The sequence below is a fragment of the Hyposmocoma kahamanoa genome, unplaced genomic scaffold, assembly GCF_003589595.1.
Source record: "Hyposmocoma kahamanoa isolate Upper Pololo Valley unplaced genomic scaffold, ASM358959v1 206, whole genome shotgun sequence".
Taxonomy (NCBI): Eukaryota; Metazoa; Arthropoda; class Insecta; order Lepidoptera; family Cosmopterigidae; genus Hyposmocoma; species Hyposmocoma kahamanoa.
Window position 1 is genome coordinate 734,182 of NW_020653729.1, and position 20,009 is coordinate 754,190.

Genomic DNA, 20,009 nt, shown 5'->3' on the forward strand with positions numbered 1-20,009 from the left:
CAGTTACAGCTGTTGCATGCACTTACTAACGCAGAGATAAGTACATGCGGCAAACAAGATCATACTAATTTATGCATTTACGAGTTTATTTTACGAGCAAGCCACAACGCCGACGGATACATGCGTACGAGTGCATCTTAACTGATGCAATATTTCTATTTTATGGTATTTATTATAGTTATTTCTTGATCAATATGATGTTACCTGTAATTCAATAATAATATTAAAAATAATCTTTGAAGCACCGTCGTAGTGAGATGCCATATTTGGTACAATGTTCTCGTCAGTTCAGTCACAGGCAAGGCTAAACAAAAACAATGACTACAATTTATGAGCTTTTTGTAAAGTAGTTATTATACGTAGCTCGTACCTGTGGATTCAAGAGACATGGTGGGTAAACACGGTGCGCACCAGATGTGTCTCGGATTGTTTATTGCGCTCGCGCTCGTCGCCGTGAGAACCGCGCTTGCACAAAACTATTATCTCATTTAATATCACAATAGGAGATTACTAAAAAATAGCAAATTACTTTTTGACAAGATGTGAAATGTAACTTATTCCAACACGGCCTTTAGTTTGCACAAAGCATAATGCTGTAAACGACATACTACACTGGGTTAACGTACCTAAATAAGGCGTTTTTATTGCTAATTTTACATAATCACACGACTCTCTGTGCTACAACAATTCACTATATGACTGTAGGTTAGCCTAGGCAGAGTTTTTTTAATAATATTTAAGCATAATCATGCATGTATTTTTTTACATTTTTTTATTGTCAGCGATTCCCCTTTCTCTTCCACGTGTTGCTCACACGCACATGTGCTCGTCGCTCTGAGATAGACTAAGCAATAAACTGAACCTTTACAATATACACCTATTTAATACTCTTGACAATTATATGTAGCTATCATTTAATGAATAAATTAATTAGGGTGAAATATGAATGATAATGAAATATGAAATAAGAATGGTGGGGCCGGAGTGTCAATTCAGCAACTGCACGAGTGCGTACCTTGATTCAGACTGAGTACTAGGCAAAGAAATGTCCATGGAGTCATCGCTCAAAACCATATTTATTTAAACGGCTGGCGGTTTTATCACAAAAGCAGCAATGGGCCGTTGTGTTACAATGTTCAACATTACCTACTCATAAGTTCACAAAAATACATAGAATTGTATGCTTAACAATGTCGCCGAAGTCGTACCAAAACGAAATATAGTCGTTAAATGGTATTTGTACAACCTTGTGACTTCATCGTAAAGTCGAATAAAAACCTAAGTTGTAATTATAGAATTAGAATTTTCATAAGAGATGGTTTTATATATTGTACATAAAAAATAAAAAAGTAGCTTATAAAGTTTCATAGATACACTCGTAAGATTGTACTTTAGTGAGGTTAGTCTTAGTAGAAACCGCAGAAACTTGACTCATTATGTTTTATTTTTAATTATTAACCGTGTGTACTAGTTAAAGTACTGTTCCTACATTGAACTTGAGTTAAATCAGTATGTTGACAATAACCTTGAATTCGGTTAACAACAGTTGCACGTAAATAAAAACTTAAAACTGTTACGTTACAATAAACCAACTTTATTTGTTGAATCACACACATTAAATAATGGTCAGCACATTTTGACGTTTGTTTTTTTAACAAAGGACTTTACAGAGCCGATACTTATAAGATTCATGACTTAAGATATAATGTAAAAGTTGTAATTTGCATAGGTATTGTTGGTTTCAATATTGCATTTAAATAATGCATTTCTTACAAAAATTGCGACGAAAACGTTTCTAATGTTTTTTTAAACAAGATTTTCGAAAAACGAATAAGACAAAGCGGTTGACAAAGATGTAGGTGTTGCTTTATGCGCGAGCGCACGTGAGCCGCACGTGTGACAAGGTGCCATTGTCTCCCGTACAGCCACCAGTCTCGAAGACAACTTACACAAGTATCGTAAAAAATAAACAAATCCCGAGCCTCGGGGCTGAACAGCCGATTGTAAAACTTATTGTGCGGCGCGAATTATGGTGGTAGTATAACCTTACCGACACTCCACGACGCCTTTGTCTAAAGATTTACAATGAGAATGTACCATCCTGTCTTATGCTTCAGATTAATTGTCACTAATAGCCATACGAGATGCATCCTGGCTGCATGGCTGTGATAATATTCAGGTAGTAGAAGCTATACGTTTTACAGACTAATCGATTATTAAGACTTTGTAATGTAATTGTTACGTAATACAATGTACATTATACATAAGAACATTACATTATTTTGCTTTCGTAATTTCCCCCGCATTTCGTAAATAGCGATTATTATTAATCCATGTGATAATTTCGAAACGTAAAAAGATAACGTTTCGACCAAATAAACACAACTGTTCGATATCGTAACACTCAGTTGTAGGTATGTAGTACGTAGTACGTAGCCATCGTTCATTGAAGAGCGCTCCGCCCGTCGCATCGACATCGTCCGCTGAGCGCGATGATACGCCCAGCGCCATCTAGCGACCGAAAGCTGAACTAAGAGCTCGATATTTAACAGCCACTCCAAATGTGACGTCATGTGCGATTGTAATTGGTTAAAATTGGGTAAAAAATATGTTTTCATTTACATTTAAACATAATTAAATGATGATACAGGCTCGGCGAGATTCCAAATACGGCAAAAGGTGATTTAATTGAAATGTAGAGCAGGGTTAAGATACACGTTTCACACGTTGTTGATTAACAACATCTATTTCATATTCAGCATATTGAATCGTTTATGTTAAATTTGTTGTTGCAACTTGCTCAATTTGTATAATAAAACAAATGCGGCGTTAGATAGAGACAGGTAGAGCGGCGAGAAGGTGGGGCATCGAGAAAGTAAATAAATAATTCACAGTTAGAGTCGAGCGGACATGTGTGGAATAAAATGTTGAAACTAAATCGGAGTATCGAAGGTGCGTCGACATGACGGTGATCACCACACGGGAGAGGAGTCTTGGCGAGCACGGCGGCCGACACTCACAGTCGGCTCTACTAATTAAGTATAGGTGGGGGGCGCTGGCCGGCGCGCGGGGCCGCGGGGGCGCGGGGGGCGGCGCGGGCTGGGGCGGGGCGAGAGGCGGACCGGCTTCACTCCGCCGCGCGCCGCGCCGCACACAGCACGTCCGTCCGCGCGCGCGGGCCATGGTCGCGAGAACCGATGACACTATGTTCGGGTGCTATGGTGACAGCTACTCGTACCGCCTGTGGAGCCTGGCCAACGTGTGGGGCGCCTGCCGATGTGAGTAGCGCCTTCGGCCGTCGCGTCCACGTGCATCCCCAACTACGGAAACTGGGACTTTTACCGCTGACGTCAGCGGAGGCTGTGAAATCTCCGTGTAGTACGGCGTAGATGCGATCGGGCGCAGTGTCATCATCGCCGTCGCGAAGTGCGCCTGTACTTGCCGCGTAGTGAGGTGTGAGAACGAAGGTGTCGCTCGATGAAAGTGCACAGCTCGCTTATGGGAGTTGGCGGTTGGTACGAATGCTTGGCGGCCGGTTGGCTAGCAGACATGAGGAGTAAGCAGGTCCCCACGTCTACCACCTCTGCCAGGCGGCTCGCGCCCTTATGTAAGCTTCTTTCCTTTTGTTTTGTTTGCTTTTTTATTTGTATTTATATTTCTCTATTCATCGTCGCCTTATCTCTACACTATTCTTTCCTTGACGAGATCCACTAAACATTTAAACTGAAGAAAAACACTGATTCCGTCTCCTCTTTTGTCCTTCACGATCGACGTGATGACAATCCAAGGGAGTTCATATCGAACAGATGTGCCCGCATTCACCACGCCCGAGCTTTCGATGTGAAGTGTTAATCGAACGCTCACCTGGCGCGATCACCTCGGGCGATTAAAAATAAAACTGAACCACGTCTTCATTAAAAGTAAGTCCAAGTTCGGCAATCCCTCGCCCTCGCTCCCCCGGGATATAATTCATCCACTTGAGAATCGGGAACAGCTACACACAGACTTGAAAGAAAGTTTCGTTTGCCGAGGGGAACCCCGCTCACTTTCACCATCTTAAACCTTAAATGATTATGTTGTTTTAATTCATTTGCTTTTTCTCTTTTACTTTTATTTAATTCTTCCGCTTTGAGTCGCCGCCTGTCTGAGTGGATAAAGTCGGAGGGACGTTTGATGCGTTCGGCCGAGCCACAATGCGTAGTGTTTAGATGGAGAGCTGCCGGAACGCGGATGAATAAATTAGTGCAAGTTCGTTTATCGCTCACAAAGTAGATCAAACGCCTCAAAACGGTACAAAGTCGTATTTTAAAGAAGCGATTAATTGCACGCCCAGCCTCACACTCCTAGGACTTAAATATGCATCGGAACGTGCACGTCATATGTGGCTATAGTATTACTAAATACGATTTAAAAATATATTACGTTCGTCTCACTTTCAATTGTTTGAAAGAAAACAGTTTTTCAAAACACCATTAATACCTGGGGACCTGTCAGCGAGTCGACAGATGTCATTGACTCGCTGATCTCACTTGGGTCAGTAATTTCAATGTAACTAAAAGTTATGTGATTTTATGAAACTTATATAAAAAGTACGATAGAGCTCCTTTCATTTGTGGAACACACCAGAGACACTGTACTTTTTACATAGGTACCTACAGGTATCTTCGACATAATGAAATATTATAATACAATGTATAGTGTGTATTTCACAAGCATATCAAGATGGTTGTCATTTTTGTACGTACGTAAGAATTTGTTCAGCTTTGTTACGTAGATATGTATAGGTTTCCCTCATTAGCTATACGCCTACAACAACAAGAACTGAAGGAGAAATCAACTCAATCAGAACAGATAAGCAATGAGTGCTTAAACAAACAATTCTAAGAAACGATAAGTGGAGCTTCGTCGCTAATCACTTGTTTGCCGATGCCGAGGCAAATTAACGGCTGATTGAAGTTTCGGTAAAGTTCCTGCCTACATCTCAGTCAGTGACTCATTCGATACTCGAAACACCAGAGACTAATATGGATTTAGGGAGATTTTACACCGCCAGGTTCTGAATCAGTAGGTGTGGGTGTTTTCTAGTTGTCAACGGCTCTGTGGCATAGTACTCATACCTGCTACATTCATCGAAAAAGAAAGTAAATCTATATATTAAAACCATAAACTTCACTATTTCTCTGTTGCTTTCAAATGCTTTCATATTCGTGATTGTTAAAGTAAGCAAGTACTCGGTACTCCTCGAAGTAGGCCTCGAAATTTAAAATTACTCTGGAATCGTAATTATATTTTGCTTTCTTTTTGAGAAGTTTTACCCTAGTCTGTTGATTCTAAATGTCGTCAAACAAACGCTTACGTAACCGAAGGTAGGTAAATCTAGTTGGTAATTTGTCTCAGAAACAATGAGGTTCCATTGAGCTCTACCGTGAGGACTCAACGTAAGGCATGATGTAGCATGATGAATAAATTATATAAATATCAGCGGTGTATTCACATTGATTGAGTAACAAAACATTTTAATTTACATTAATAAGCGGAATAAATTTGATCATGGGTAGGTAGGATGACGCTAATAATTTCTTTGGATAGAAAAACACTAAATACACACACGCATGTCAGTTTATTTATTTAATAGGTAGAATTATTTGATAGACAGAATTTTCGAATAAAATTATAATAAATTTAATAAATAGGAAATGAAACTATTTTTCCGGATTTAAATCGCGTATATTTGTTTTTTCAAACAAACCGACGTTTCGGGCCCTTTACAGGTCCCATGGTCACGGTTGACTGAGGTGGTACAGTCTTCAACCACTTATGTCTAATATTGATGCAAACCATCCTATGTTTTCCCTGTAGTTACAATAGTTATTAATTAAAAACCTTATTTTTAATTTTACAAAGAAACAATTCCAATTTACGCTACATTAAGTTTTACAAGTTATTTTATTCAATGAATTTTTATTAAGTTCAATTTATTATTAATTATTAATCGAAATTAGAATAAACTAAAACATATTAATTAGTACTGCAGTCTTATGTCTGTTTGGGATTTTTTATCAGAGGAAATACTGGATCCCAAACTGGTGGTACGGAGAGACGATCTTCCCTGTTGAACTTAGGATGTTTTTTAATTTCAATGGTCTCTCGCAGCATCCTGGGTAGATAACGGACTTCTTTTGCAAGGACCTGGGGTTTGTCAAATTTCATTGAATATGTAGGTTTATCCATGACATGCTCGCAGACTGCAGACTTGTTTACGCGACGGTGTTTGATTGACATCAGCTATATGTTCTTTGACGCGGGTACAAATACTTCGCTTTGTTTGTCCAATATAAGAGAGTTTCTCCGTACCACCAGTTTGGGATCCAATATTTCCTCTAATGAAAAATCCCAAACAGACATAAGACTGCAGTACTAATTAATATTTTTAGTTTATTCTAATTTCTATTAATAATAAATAATAAATTGAACTTAATAAAAATTCATTCAATAAAATAATTTGTAAAACTTAATGTAGCGTAAATTGAAATGTTTTCTTTGTTAAATTAAAAATAAGGTTTTTAATTAATAACTATTGTAACTATAGTGAAAAAATAGGGTGGTTTGCATCAATATTAGACATAACTGGTTGAAGACTGTACCACCTCAGTCAACCATGATCATGGGACCTGTAAAGGGCCCGAAACGTCGGTTTGTTTGAAAAAACAAATATACGCGATTTAAATCCGGAAAAATAGTTTCATTTCCTATGTGTAACAATCGCGAAAACCTAAGAACTCGAAATTTAATAAAAATAATAAATATAAAAATTATAATAAATTATATAATCAAATCAATCAAAAATATCAAATGCAAGCGCAATTAATTTATTCCGCTTATTAATTGGGTACCTAACTACTGGTATCAAAATTTAAAAAGTCGTAATAATTTGACTTAAGAAATATTTCATGATCGTGGCCTATCTCACCATCAATGGCCGCGTCTCAATAACACCTCCGTACAATAATTGAACGAGCGGGTATCTAAACAATTAAATAGTATTATACTATTGAATACCTACAATATCTCTCAACGCGCAATTACAATGCCGACACAATACAACACGGTGCGTAAGTCGCCGCCGCCGCCGCCGCCGCCGCCGCCGCCGCCGCCGCTACGCTCAGCTATCAGCAGGCGGAGTTTTTTCTTGAGCGAAGGCTCCCTCCCCGCGATCGCCCCCGCGCTGCTGGCGCACAGGTGTGACCAATCACCGGCACGCCAGTGTGCCACGATCAACAATCGACTTGTTATCTCCGTGTAGAAGAGTGTGTGTATGTGTGATAATTGTTATTTATTAACAGCGCAACGCAATAGGAAGCTGGGTGCACTAGTGTGCGTGGTAATTTTTTTATCAGCGGTTAACGGACGCACTCTGCCCGTGCGCACAGATTACGGCACCGGCGCGGGCGATAGCGCGAGTGTAGGTGTATCATCCGGTCCACCTAACGCACGATAAATGCCCGCTCGGCTCATTATAAAAATAATGTCGCTTTGTTGTATTCAACGCCCGTTATGCTTCAGTGGGCATTGCCCTTCCTTTCAGAAAATTATTATCTTATTGGGCTGACTACTACAGTTGTTTCATCACAACTCTACCTCTGATACAAGCATTTGTAGGTACAGGGAAAGTAAGGGTCATTGTGGATTTTAATTAGAGGATAACTAACTATATTGGCGTTGATCTGCTTTATATCATTTAAATGTAACCTAGTAATAATAAACTGTTGTTGTCCCAAATAAAATAAATTAATTATTGTTTTCTAATTTAGAATAGTAACCATTAGCAAATTCTTTTTGCACTACGAATTAAAGTGCGCTGTGTTTAGTAAAATCTACGTAAACTCTTTAAACAGTCTCTTCAATCAAGTAGATATTTATGTAGGCAACTACTAAAGTTTTAAGTTTAAAAATTAATAGGCTATAATCTAAATTGCTATCATTCCAATTGTACACGAAAATAAGAGAACGCCGATTCTGCAGGCTCTATACAACTAGCGCCATCTGTTGTCGAATAGCAGAAACTTTTACGTTTCAAACTACGTCTTACTCTCACATATAATAAAGTAACTTGACATTTGTAGCACATTATTTGTGCATTGGTTTTGTGTAACTGTTATAGTACCTATATTATTTAAGTTAATTATTAATGCTACGGATACCTAAGTACTTTTAGTGAATATTTAGATTATTTCATTTTATTTTCATTTCGTGTTTTAGAAAAATGTACGGACTAATTAGTATACCTATCCTTGCCTATACAAAGAGAGATTAGTATATAAATGCTATTAACCAATTTGTCTGAAATCTGGACATATAAATTTAGGTACCTACGTACCTACATAGTACCTACAATATGTACCGGCCGGCTGTGTAACCTAACAACACCTCTGCAGATAACGTTCGGTTTACGAGATCGTATTTTCTAAAATTCAATACCGGCGACACGATAGCAGATTTCATCGGTGGGCGCGTACAGCGTGTGTGGTCATAGATATGTGAAAAATAAGGTATGGTGCACGGGCCGGCCGCCGGTCACCGCGCCGCGGACCAGCACGACCGCTCTAATTAATATGTCGCCCGTTGTTTTGCTCTTTATTATATTTGATTTACGGTACGCGCCGCCAACGGCGCTTTTAAAAACGTTATTACGCGGCAAAACGAGCCGTATTACCGAAATAACCGACTCCAAATTGAATTGTTGCCGCCATGTTTGTTTTTATGAAGCGAGCGCTGCCCATAAAGGTGTCCGCGATAATTTTAATAGGTAACAATTTGTTCCACGTTATTGCTTTATTTCCAATGGAGGCCTACGTACGCGTACACGGAAATAGCAACCTGGTGTCCTTTTATTACAGTACCCTATTTTATATAACGTTGCTGTCCTGTTTATCCGCAAATTTAGCCAATTTTAACAGTATATAGGTATATATAGGTATTCGTAGAAAATTAAGACAGAATGTAGTAAGTACGTATGCGTATATACTTAAGCCTGCGAAGGTTTATTGGTGAGGCATTGTCCAATAAAGTGATGCGTTTGTCCACAGTCCGACCGCTGGCCGGTGGCGGCGCAGAGGGCAAAGCGACCGAGGACGAGGAAGAGCGCGGAGGCTCCCCGCTGGGCCCCGGCGGGCCGTTCTCGTGCAGCCAGTGCCGCGGCGCGTACCCCACGCGTGACCAGCTCGAGCGCCACGAGCAGCTGCACGCGCCCAACACTCAGGTGGATACCGTCAAATATGTCAGTTCCCATTCTAATACCTACACCTACTGCTTCCCTTGGGCCGATTTCTCTACCGTACTTTATCGGCATCCTCTTGAGTCACAGCACCACTTTATTGCAGCTTCATAATTTTACATCTCTGTACTTACCGACTAGACCTTGTGTAGTTGTAATCTATTAATTAAGTCAGACTACCATATCTATTAAACTCTTCCTTCTTGTTCAACAGTCATGCAAGATCTGCCACAAGAGCTTCGCGAACGTGTACCGGCTGCAGCGACACATGATCAGTCACGACGAAAGCGCATTGCTGCGCAAATTTAAATGCAATGATTGCGACAAAGCCTTTAAATTCAAGCACCATCTGAAGGAGCATCTGCGGATTCACAGCGGCGAGAAGCCCTTCGAATGCGCCAACTGTGGCAAAAAATTTTCTCACTCTGGCTCATATTCGAGCCATATGACCTCGAAAAAATGTCTCGTCATGAATCTCAAAATGGGAAGAATAAAACCCAACAATCCCGCGTTAAATCCTGATCGTAGCCCTTCAAGAAAACGCACCAACGCTATGGTCGCGTCTCAATTGAATAATAATGTAGCGCCTAATGGAGGCTCTTTCCCATTGCCTATCTTACCCAAGTACAACGACGCTGCTGCCTTTTTCGCACAGCCTGGAATAAATCCCTTCTACATGCCACCAGGAATGCCGATAAGTCCAGCTAGTGGAATTACCCCTTATAGTTTTCCAGCTTCGCTTAGCCAGCTGTTTGAACAATTAGCTTCTTCGCAATACCCGCCACGAAAAATGGATAGTCCAATCAATCCTAAGCTGATTAGCTCTCCTCCAATGAACCCTGAAGATTTAATAGAGGAAGTTACCGAAGAGGACGATAAGCGATCGGAAGGGAGCGCGGATCTCGTTATGGACATAGAGGATGAAGAAGGTGTCTCCGTAAAGAAGGAACACGACGGTCGGGAGACTGATCTGCAGTCGCCCACATCACGCAACTATGAATCCGTCCCTCTAAATAACAACGGCCCAGATGCCGATAATAACCATCCACATTTTAATACAATATTAGAATCGGTGAGCGCTTCGGTCACTAAGCATTTCTTTAGAGCAAATATGGAAAAATTGTCACCAGTGTCGGGAAATACTTGCCCTAGTATAGAATCACCACCGACTCCTCATATAATTGTAAAAAAAGACCCCGAAGAAAGTCACACATGTCTCAAATGTAACTTAACATTTAATAATAAAAGTGACTTATTAGATCACGAAAAAGCATTGTGTGGAAATCTATTTCGAAAACATGAAGGTCTGGCAGCTCAAGTAGCAGAAACTGTTGCACTTAATAGATTAGAAGCAGAAATGCGAGCATCGATACAAAGTGGAGTGAGCGCTAGCGAAGACGAAGACTATAATAGAGAAGATAGAGATGAAAAAATGTCTATACATGACACTGACAGGAAAATCAGAGTTCGAACGGCGTTGAGTGAGGAACAACAATCAGTGCTGAAGGAGCACTACGCGATAAACTCACGCCCAAACCGAGAGGAGTTCAAAAGAATTGCTCAACAAATTGGTCTTGACAACAGAGTGGTTCAAGTATGGTTTCAAAATAATAGAGCTAGAGAACGAAGGATGACTCAGACCGTAGTCTTGTCCGATCAACCACTAGACTTGTCGACGAAAAAATCGAACCCGTCGGTTACTTCGAGTCCATCGCCGTCGCCTTGCAGCATTTCCGTTACACATTCCGATTCCGAAGAAGCGGTGAATCTGAGTCAAAAGTCGTCACGAAGTACGACTCCGCACCGCCCGAACTATCTAAATACATACCCACATTCCAATTGCTCTTCTTCGTCGTTTAACGATTTTCGACTATCGCCATCACCAGGGGAACCAATAAATGGTCATAAAAGGTTACTGCCGCAAAAAATGCCAGTAAATCCCTTGGTGCCGATGGAGAAGCTCCTACAGTACAACGATATAGCGAACCGATCTCCTCTACTCAATATGCACATGTCGTCAGAACTGAATCGACAGGGATCGAGTCCTTCGTACGATCGCCCATCTTGGGCCGAGGAAGTGCAGACATCAAACGAGTTCGAAGACGAAGGATCAGTACTTAAGAAAAGCAAAATTAAGCCAGGAGCAGAATTCAAAGAAGGCGAAGGCCAGTTCGTCTGCGATCAGTGCGACAAGACTTTCGTCAAACAGAGCTCTTTGGCGAGACATAAATATGAACATTCAGGTTAGTAACGTAACACATTTGTTCTAATAAAAATCCGAATTCAATTAGTTTGTGTTGACTTTAAATGTGACTAAATACTTAATAAACAAAAATACAAAATGCAACAACATTTAATGTATTTATACAATCCACAGGCCAACGACCATACAAGTGCTTGGAATGTCCAAAGGCGTTCAAGCACAAGCACCATCTGACCGAGCACAAGCGGTTGCACACCGGCGAGAAGCCCTTCCAATGCTGCAAGTGCCTCAAGAAGTTCTCGCACTCCGGCTCCTACAGCCAGCACATGAACCACAGGTTCGCAATCTGCAAACCCTACAGGGAGTAGATGCCCAGCGAGTAGACAGCCCACTACGGAGTTTAGCACATTCATTGCCTCGTAGAAAGGCGGACAGCACAATTTGTCGACACTAGTTACCAACCCTACAACGAAAATGATGCTGTTATCAATATGACATTTACCTCATAAAGCGTTTTAACTAAACGAACATAATTTACGCATAATATACCTGTAGGTACTCACAATAATAAAGTATTCATCGCTCGGTATTTTCGTTTCGGATTAAGGTCATTGCTCAACGTCATATTTTTATACACTAGAACTCGAGTAGAATATAATTTTGATTCCCCTATTTATGATAATTAACTATTGTATAGAGCCAAATATTATACACATACCAAAGAAATGTGCCATGCAACGCGCCAAACATTTTTATGACTCATTTAATTTAAGCTGATAAGTAGTTATTAGTTGTACGTGCCAAATCGTGAAGGCCGGTACCTGTAGCATAATACTCCTGTAATAATAAGTGTTAAATTTTATTTTTATAACCCAAACGAAACGCCAAAATAAGCAAGTGTAATGTAATTTATTCAAAGCCAGCAGCGGTCAGCAGTGGTAAATCTCTTGTTGTTCTATATTTCAATCAACAAATTATAATATTTTTAACTTATTAATTCCTCCAGATGCGTAAAATCGTGACCGGAATGTCTAATGTGATGACAATATTATAATATAAAATAGTTTGTCCCTTTGTCTAATTGTCTACTTGTAACAAAGAGTACGTGTAACGAAGTAATTACACCAGCTTTTCAAATTTTAAACTGCAAAGGCTTAACGCTGATCGTTTCACAATTTGCGCGGCAGTATTGTCTAAGTACCCACACGCAATGCTATACCTCTATGGTTATTAAAAACTACTTGTGTCTTCTGTTCTTTGAATTCATAAGGATAGGTAATGATAATCTTCTTGTATTTTAATTATAACTGTTTAGATAGATTCAATCTTAGTTAAGTTTAAAGCATTCCATACTACTCCTATGGGATCTCCGCTGTGTTTATTGAACTCTCGATTAGATTAGTCCAAAGATTAGATATATTATCGTTGTACATAATATCTTATAATAATGTACATAATAAGATTTATCTGTAAATATGATTGCTTATATTCTATATATATAACATACGTAGGTAGAGTGTATTATACTCGAGGTGTTTCAGCTACAGTCTGACATGAATATGACAATAATAAACAACACAGTTTATTGATTGCAATACGATGCGTAAAAATATTTCGAAAATTATGTAATCTTATCTTAATAAAATATAAGACATGTAATGCGTCACAGTAAAACCAACGAATTTATGGCAACCTACATACTATTTATTAGTTTTATTTATATTCATTCATTGCGGGTAACTTAATTTCGCATACTAGTTATTTCTTATGTTCATCAACGTATGTACTTAATTTGCAAGTTGTGTTCCAATATAGACTTACTATAGTTCAGATTTTCAATAGGACCACACACAATTACCTCAAATTTTAAGAGTCATTCATCTTGCTCCAACTTGGCTTTTTAAACTCTATGAATTAGCTGATTCTCCTCCATGTCATCAGCATAATAAAATTGCTTGTAGGTTTTTCACTTCCTCGACTCTTGCAGTATGTTAGAACAGAAAGTTCCTAAGCAAAAATACACATTAAGAGATACGCAGTAAAGTTTATTTCTGTATTCTGTAATTATATAAGTAGATAAAATTAATTTAAAGGTTTCTAAGCAACGAATTACATAAAATACCGCAGACACTGTATGTATACTTTTATCATTAATACGCTACTAGTTATATACTTATACTTAATTATGTGTCACAGTATTTCAAGTTCAACGCGAACGTTACACCTTGTATTTTTACAAAATGTATTTTGCATCTTAATTTAAAGTCAACAGCACAGCCAGCTATACACTTTAGTTCGAATATCGCCTCCAGTGCAACGGAAAAAGATCCGTCAACGTGTAGCTTGATGTTCTGCCGTCTGTACATTTGAAGCACAATAAGTAATAACTCCAAACGAAATCATAGAATAGGTACAAATACAAATTCAATCCACTGTCTCTTCTTACAGAAATCATTTTTCGCCAAAACACAAAGATCAGAGAAGTCTTAAATCTAAAAGTTTGATTATTTACTATTATTATTATACATACTTATATTAGTTGTAAGAACGATTGTGGTGCGTCGTCGCGGTTTCTCGGCTTCGCGGTGGGCTAGATAAACCAAAGATTACTTACGTTAATGACGTGATGTGGAAACTGTACCATATACCTGTCCCATCATTAGTTATCTAGTTTAGTTTTAATTATGTGCCAAAATAAGTTTAGGTCTTGATTTAAAATTTTATACATGAAAATTATTTTATTTTTTACAAAAAAGATGACATTGTATGTTTAACAAAGGTTCCGTTTGTGCAATACGAAGGTTGCAAGAAAGTACTGGAGTCTTCTAAGTGTAAGAGTACGTAAGCTAGGGGTAATGTTAAGCCATGTGAATTCCTATTGCCATACTGTGTTTGTTGTACTTGTGAGGAGTGCACTGCGCGTTGCGCACGGTGCGCTGCTGTGCACACGTCGCTAATCATTTGTTAAACTAAGTAACTCTAGATTGTTAAACCTACCCATAGATTAACATGTGTTAAAATATTGCCTATATAAATTATAGTAATTCATTTTACTTGATATTATAATGTATATTATTGAATTTATGAATATTAAAAATATATATATTGACATTTCAATGCAAACAAATTATTTCATTTAAACCTTTTCTCTTGATGAGCCAAATGGACAATATCCAAATGTTTCACAGTTTTTTTATCTAAGTGTTTGCACCGACCATCAATCATCAACAAATTTGTTTGGATTCGTGGACTGGCGTGCTGTTTATTGGTGTCTGCATATCGTGTGTGGGCTCCTGGCTTAGCTCCCGGCTACTGGAGACGAACAGCACCCGTAGAGTACAGTTACATGCGATTATTAATCAGAATTGATTCAGTAATGAATAGATACAGGCGATACTTTTCCGGAATCCATATTTATAAATATGGAAGAAAATCATGTCAATCAATGCTATTTCGCGTACCCATTGAAGGTTAAATAGTGCAATATAGCTACGCTTGTGTTGAATATTCTTTGATGCAGGTAATTTTCCCACCCTCCCTCCACATAAAATTAATACAAACAAATAAGAAAAACGCAACTACAATCACAAACACCACCACCAAAAATGTAGTCGCCACGTGTTTCGCCTTTCCACGAGGCATCCCCAGAAGCTGCTGATTGTTCGACACTCGACAGAAGAAATACGAAATTTTTGTATCGAGTATCGAGCCTATATTACTATCACTGCTATGCTCTTTATTATATTATACGTTTTATTTAACCTTTAGGAAAAGGGTTCGCAGAGTAGCAATTTAACTTATTTGTATTTTTGCGAATGAATGGAAGAATGGCATCAATCAACATTTTTTTACATATAGATAATACTTAATTTAAAATGTCAAACACATCTGACTATGTTTGTGATAAAATATTGAACTTTTCTTAAGTGTAATTTATCAAATATAGTTAATTTTTGATAAATTACAGTATAGTTAGTTATGTAACAACCAATTTAAGATACAGAATATTTTTTGGGGGAATTCACCACAAATGGAACGTATATTTATGCGTACAATAGAGGTACATACGAGCTATATATATATAAAAATAGACAATTGCCTACCACATTTAAAAAAATTTAAAATTCTTGCTCTCCCATCCCTATTAAATACATGTATATGAATTTTCACTTTTCGTTAAGCGTCATTATGAATTATTTCAATGGGTATGTACATCACAAGTGCACGCCGATATCAACTGTTTATGTCGGTACAAAGCAGACCATTCAAAACTGCTCTACTTAGAGAAAGCGTAGTTGTAATGGCTTCGAAGGTCTACAGTAAACTTCCGACTGAGATAAGAAATTACAATAATGTTACAGAGTTTAAGACAACGTTATTAAATTACCCAATGAAGTGAAATTCTACAATACTGCCGCCGTTAGTTGAAAGTGCGCATGCGACAAAAACTCAAAATCGAGAAAACAATGTTTTGTACAAATGAAATTGAAAAATATCTGCTTTTCTCGTGCGGTAATTTCAAACCTTAACCAATAATCTAGGAAAAAATTAAAATAGTAACAGATCGGCCTTTCTTTACTGATCACGGCAGTTTACATAACAAAATTTTTAATAAAATATCATGTGCCCGTTCAACTAACGCGGCAGAATATTATCTAGAGATTTCATTTAAAATTGACAGTGTATATCATTTTAGTGTTGTGACTGATGTTATTATATCAGATGGCTTGAATACAGTGCCTATACAAATTATTGCATAAGTGTGTAGGTATATGAAAAGATATCGACGCCGGAAAGCGATCTTGTCGTATCTCGAAAAATAGGACTTTACACCAGAGCCGAAAAACTATTTTAAAGAATTATTTCTCTTTAATTTGAATTAGTAGAAAGTCAGTTTTAAAGTATGAAATGTATAAACGGGACAGCCATCAAATAGCATTGACGAAATTATTCTAAAATTGGTTTAACATGGGTTTTCAACTAGTTACAGCAATTGCGTTTCCAAAACCTAGCAGCAATTTTGCTGTATATCGAAATTGTAACATATGGCACAACAAAATACCACACAACTTTCAAGAAGTGATTTTGCTGTAACTAATATGGAGTCCAATATGTTGGTCCATTTTATTGATGTATCTGATGTAGTTTTTAGATAAATGGCGTATATTTTGTTTTAAATATGAATAAAACTACAGGTTGGCTACATTTAAAATGCCGTAAATATTTATTAAAATTAAAATGCAAAAACTGCACTTTGTACGCTGTTACAATGAAATCAAATCAGTCTCTATCTGAAAAACAAAATAACCAATTGTTCTGGTTTTATTGGCACTTCTGACCAAACAGGTACATACAATATTAAGAAATTTTCTGCAATAGCTTGTCACGGTAATTTTCAACAAATCACATCGTAAGACAACAAAACTGCTGTTCTTAAGTAATGTCTAGTATCGATTTTCGCAAATGTCTTGTATCGGTTTTAATTCCTCCTTCTTCGCTCCACGTTTTGCCATCTAAAATAAGAATTAGTAAAGTTAAAATAAGTACATACAATACCATTATTTCGACCCCTCATACGTAAAGTATCATATGTTGAAATTGACAAGTTTTAAAATTTGAATTCACTGAAATGAGCATAACACGTGACTTTAGCATTTCTCAGTTTTATTCTGCATAGCTCGTTACTCACATAGAGTATTATAAAATCCTAGATATCGGTGGTCAGCAAGCGGGTAAACTAAAGTGAGACTGGGCGGGTCACGTCTGCTGCATGCTGGTCGTAGACGAAATCTACCACAGTATGGATCCCCAAAGACAGGAAGCGACTTTGCGGCTGACCAAAGCGTCGATGGAGAGACGACCTAGACGCGCACCTAAAAGACTAAATCTCAGTGGCGCAAAACAGAAATGTGGAAGGAGGGCGGGACGGTATAGGCTCATAATATAATAATAATAATTATAGCAACGTACTTACAAAACGTATTTATTTTATCAGCTGTATATTGTTGTTTAACCTGGTTGTTCTCGTAAATTATCAAACCCGGGTTCGATTCCCGGTAGGATCAATTTGGGAAATGAATTTTCAATTTTTTTTATTATAATAATAATAATAACACACACACACTCAACATAGCCCCGCACTAGGGAAATCCTGTGTCGCGGGTGCCATGGACACACATATAGACAACCACAAATTACACCCAAACTCACGAGAGAAACAAATGTAGGTCAAATTATAAATAAATAAATAAAGGTTATATTAATAAATTGACGGGACGAACAAGTCATGTTCCTGATGGTAAGCGACACGTTCACCCATAACAATTGCAATGTAACTTTGAGCACTGCTCCTGCGCCCACCACCTTGAGACATAAAGTTGACAAACGTTTGCTTCCAATTGCACCAGCACCCTTACCCTTCATCATCGAAACCGCCAAGCAGTAATGCTCACATTACTATTTGGCGACAGAAATAGGTGAAGTGGCAGTACCTTCCCGGACGAACTCGTGCACAAGGAGCTCTACTGTTACAAAAAATTTGTTGGTTGGCTGGTTGTGGTCTGGGTTTTCTGATGTCAAACAACCGCATCTATCTTGTCTCAAACTAGAAATTCGAAGTAATATGAGTACCAATGCAACGGTATTCATCTGGGGAACTACCCAGAACATCCAGACAAATAAATATAAATATTATGAAAATACATGAAAATATGGGGATAAAATTTTTAAGACGCAGGAAGGATTTGAACCCACTGTCTGGAACAATCACTCGGACGTCACACAAATGACGATCAATTGGTTAGAGCGTGGAGATGGTTTGGCCGTGGATTCAAATACCTCCTCGGTCTTAAAAAATATTCCCATATTTTCATGTATTCAATTGATAATATCAACAACTTTTAGGCCTCTTATGTGACATTGGTCTTCATGGTAGGGATGTCAGGATCATTTGCAACCTGTATGAGAAGCAAGTGGTCACGATAAGAGTTGAGAATGAGGAAACCGATCAAGTTGAGATCTGTCGTGGGGTCCGGCAGGTCTGCATCCTTCTCCGCTGTTTTTAATGTTAACTTGCGTTATGCAGACGACACTATTCTCATTGCAGCATTGAAAACCGATTTGCAAGCAATTGTAAATATGGTAATGAATGTAGCGAGAATGCCGGTTTAGTAATGAACATAAACAAGACGAAGTTCATGGTGGTCTCGAGAAATCCGGATTTGAGCCCTAACATATCTGTAGCTGGGAAACAACTAGAGCGGATACGACAATACAAGTATTTGGGGGCTTGGGTAAATGAAGCATGGGAATCTGATCAGGAAATCAAAACCCGGATAGGAATTGCTCGAGCCTCTTTTAACAACATGAGGAAAGTTCTGTGCCGTCGTAAACTGAACATAAAGCTCCGAGTCAGGTTACTTTTATGTTATTTCGGGTTTATCGTCATCTATGGGGGACCTTAAAATAAGACACTACAAGATATGGTGCTACTGTCGCATGTTGCGCATTGGTTGGACACAGAGGGTTACGAATGAAACCCAGCTTCAGTGTATTCATATATCCCTGAAAATTATGCCATCTATCAAAAGGCGCAAAGTAGAGTATCTTGGTAACGTGAACAGGAACAATAGATACACGCTGCTACATCTAATAATGATGGGCAAAGTGCAGGGAAAGAGACGCAGTGGGCGAAGAAAGAAATCGTGGCTGTGGAATATCCGGAAGTGGACCGACATTTATCATTCAGCCATACGACGCCCACTGTTGGGCATAGGCCTCCCCTAACGATCTCCACGTCCTGCGCTACCCGCAACCTCTACCAGATCGTCGGTCGACCTGGTGGGGGGGCCTACCCACTGAGCGTCATCCGGTGCGCGATCGTCACTGAAGAACCTTTCCGCCCCAACGGCCATCGGTTCTCCTAGCTATGTGCCCTGCCCACTACCACTTCAGCTGAGCAATTCTTCGAGCTATGTCGGTTACCTTAGTTCTCCTACGGATTTCCTCATTTCTGATTCTATCACGTAGGGAAATACCGAGCATCGCTCTTTCTATTGCCCACTGAGTGACCTTGAGCCTTCTTATGAGGTCCATAGTGAGGGAACACATCTCTGATACATATGTGATCACTGGTAACAAACACTGGTCAAAGACTTTCATCTTGAGACACTGAGGTAATTTGGACGCAAAGATTTTCTATAGTTTCCTGAACGCTGCCCATCCGAGCTGGATTTGACGAGAGATCTCGTTCTCAAAGTTGGACTTACCTAACTGGACTGTCTGCCCCAGGTATAAGTAATGGTCAACAACTTCGAGTGTAATGCTCCCAATTTTAACTGGAGCATGTTGTACCCAACATGGACATTCGACATGATCTTTGTCTTGTCCATGTTCATCTTAAGACCCACTCTTTGGGAAACGCTACTGAGGGACCGACATTGCCTCCGTCGAACAATTGTTTCGGTTGGCTGCAGATAGAGACGGATACAGGAAGCTGACGGCCAACCTTCAGCATCGAAGAGACACTTTAAG

At 38.9% G+C, this 20,009-nt stretch overlaps 1 protein-coding gene across 4 annotated transcripts; it reads left to right on the forward strand.

The window, feature by feature from the left end:
- The first annotated feature begins 3,139 nt into the window (after window positions 1-3,139).
- Window positions 3,140-14,500, forward strand: LOC113227291 (zinc finger protein 1). Of its 4 annotated transcripts, XM_026460177.1 has the most exons (6): window positions 3,140-3,259; window positions 3,532-3,607; window positions 9,087-9,277; window positions 9,489-11,517; window positions 11,652-11,893; window positions 11,944-14,500. In XM_026460177.1, exons 1-5 carry the CDS (start codon window positions 3,182-3,184, stop codon window positions 11,843-11,845), a joined length of 2,568 nt encoding a protein of 855 aa, XP_026315962.1. In that variant the 5' UTR covers window positions 3,140-3,181; the 3' UTR covers window positions 11,846-11,893; window positions 11,944-14,500. The 4 variants fall into 4 exon arrangements, with proteins under 4 accessions (XP_026315962.1, XP_026315961.1, XP_026315963.1 ...); XM_026460176.1 differs by having other exon boundaries at window positions 3,141-3,259; window positions 11,652-14,500; XM_026460178.1 differs by having other exon boundaries at window positions 3,141-3,259; window positions 9,087-9,259; window positions 11,652-14,500.
- Window positions 14,501-20,009: the final 5,509 nt, after the last annotated feature.

Excerpts from the sequence above, each read along its gene's own strand:
- LOC113227291 (XM_026460177.1), top strand. The coding sequence starts at position 3,182 with ATGGTCGCGAGAACCGATGACACTATGTTCGGGTGCTATGGTGACAGC. Across the intron at positions 3,260-3,531 it reads GCCTGTGGAGCCTGGCCAAC|GCCGGTTGGCTAGCAGACAT; the intron begins GTGTGGGGCGCC and ends GAATGCTTGGCG. Across the intron at positions 11,518-11,651 it reads ACATAAATATGAACATTCAG|GCCAACGACCATACAAGTGC; the intron begins GTTAGTAACGTA and ends TACAATCCACAG.